The 2001-nt window shown below is 56.6% G+C and overlaps 1 protein-coding gene across 1 annotated transcript in view; it reads right to left on the bottom strand.

The window, feature by feature from the left end:
* The window catches only part of TMTC1 (transmembrane and tetratricopeptide repeat containing 1), a 153103-nt gene extending 151113 nt beyond the window's left edge, over positions 1-1990 (bottom strand). The window contains exon 1 of the mRNA XM_014937486.1: positions 1803-1990. Within this exon, the coding sequence (XP_014792972.1) occupies positions 1803-1858 (56 nt within the window). The 5' untranslated portion in view covers positions 1859-1990. The remainder of the gene's footprint in view (positions 1-1802) is intronic.
* Between the last annotated feature and the right edge of the window lie 11 nt (positions 1991-2001).

A 2001-nucleotide genomic window follows, 5' to 3' on the forward strand; every position in this document is an offset into this window, starting at 1 on the left:
TTTTTTTTTTTTTTTAAAAACACACACACCCCTGCTTTAAATAGCAAAGGCAAAACCAGTTCAGAGTCAAGACATATAAATGGGAACTACAGCATTTAGTTTCCATTCCATTATTAAAGTTTAAGATTCCTTGGCTAATTAGCATATTGTAACCTTAATCCTGCAACACTATCTAGGAGGCCACGTCCAGAACCACTATGGCACGTAACACGGTCACTGGCAATACCCACAGGTTCACTCCCCTCTCCCATTACCCCAGGATGTTTTGCTGGAGGAATGAATTAATCAGAGGACTCCCCAAACTGCAACAGTTTGGCTGAGCACCCGATGGAGAAAGCACTCCCCACGCACAAAGCCAGCTCTGCTCGTGCCTGCCTTCATCCCCTTCGCTCTCCGCAGAAGGGAGCCCCTTCAAAGGGGAAGGGATACAAAACCTGTCCTATACAACACGCTTTACAAGGGTCTGTGCTGTTCCCAGTTTGGCTTTATGGGGGATATTCCACCCCGTGCCCACCCAGCCCTGCTTCCCCGGGGGGACACCGATGGCCCTGGCTCCAAGCCCACCCTTACCAACCAAAGGGCAGCAACTGCTCCTTGGGAATGCTGAAGGGACCCTGCATTCCCCAGGACTGCTCTCGCCCCACAGAAACATGCAATTTTCACATAGTTATTTATAAATCAGGTATTTGAATGAATAGTTACTCGATTAGCAGACTCAGGAGGTTCCAGGAACACCCCCTCCTGGCATAGTCGCTACTGCCTACATAGTGTGTTCCTTTATGATCCTAACGAGCATCTACCCATCACCTCCACACAGGAGCCCGGTGCTGAGCATCACCAGCTACACCGGGTCTTCGGCACAGCCCCCCGCAAACACCCGCATCATTTCTAAATGCTAAAATGCTGTAAGCATTCACCATCATTTGTGCTTCCTCCGAATAAAAAGAGAAGGAGCTAACGGAAAGGGTGGCAAAACGATATGGATCGTAACTGAGCTGATCTGCTACAAGTTATTCTCCTCGGAGAGAGAGAGAGGCGGCTGGGTTTCCCTTCCAGCATCAGTGATGGGAACTGCCAGTTACTTCCCCGCTACCCAACTTCTCCTTATCCCTCTAAAACCCGAAACTCCTCCTCTGCAGCTCTGCCCCGGTGCAGGGGGAAGGTGTGAACCCCGGGACCCAGAGGGGACAGAGGGAGGCTGGCAGGGGTCAGGCGGGACCCTGGGGACAGACCCCTCCGCTTCGCCGTTAAAAAAAAAAGAAAAAGAGAAAAAAAGATAGGGATGACTGACTGCTTCAAACCAGCGCCGGGGAAGTTTCTGGCATCACCGTTTCACCGCGCAGAAAAGTATCGGGGATGAGGCAAAAAGAGGAACTCGCGGGGAATTCAATCGGAATGGGAACACCCTGCCAGTTTTCCCATTTATTCCCCAAACACACACACACCCCGGGCAAAAAAAAAGGCTCCGGCACCTGTTCCCCACCCGCGGGTGATGCGGAGGGCTCTCTCAGGTTATCCCCCTCCCTACACCACCGGCTCCTCAGCGCTCCTCTTCCCCGGGGAACTTCCCCCGGGCCGAGCGGCGGGACCAGGCGGCCGAGACTGCCTCCTCCTCCTCCTCCTCCTCCTCCGCCGCCCCCGGGGCTCACCCCGTCCCGCACCGCTCCGGGCAGAAATGCTGAATCACCAAGCCGCGGGACGGGAGCCGGGGGAGTGGGGGGGCTCCCCCCTCTGCCCCCCCCCCCAGCCCCCCCCCCCCCCCCAACACGGGTCCGGCCGTTTCGCCGCCGGCGGGCACTTACTTGAAGGTGAGGACGCAGAGGGGCCGGTAGGACTTGTGGCTGGTGTTCTCCGCCATCCGCTTGCCCCAGAAGTCGTTGGCGAAGACGGCGGCCACCGGGGTACCCGCCCGCACGTCGGGGTTGTTCACGATGGCCCAGACGTCGTCGTGGACGAACTCGCCCCGCAGGGAGTTACCGTAGCAGAGGGCGCACAGCCCCG

The sequence above is a fragment of the Calidris pugnax genome, unplaced genomic scaffold, assembly GCF_001431845.1.
Source record: "Calidris pugnax isolate Ruff unplaced genomic scaffold, ASM143184v1 scaffold1, whole genome shotgun sequence".
In the NCBI taxonomy this organism is placed as follows: domain Eukaryota; kingdom Metazoa; phylum Chordata; class Aves; order Charadriiformes; family Scolopacidae; genus Calidris; species Calidris pugnax.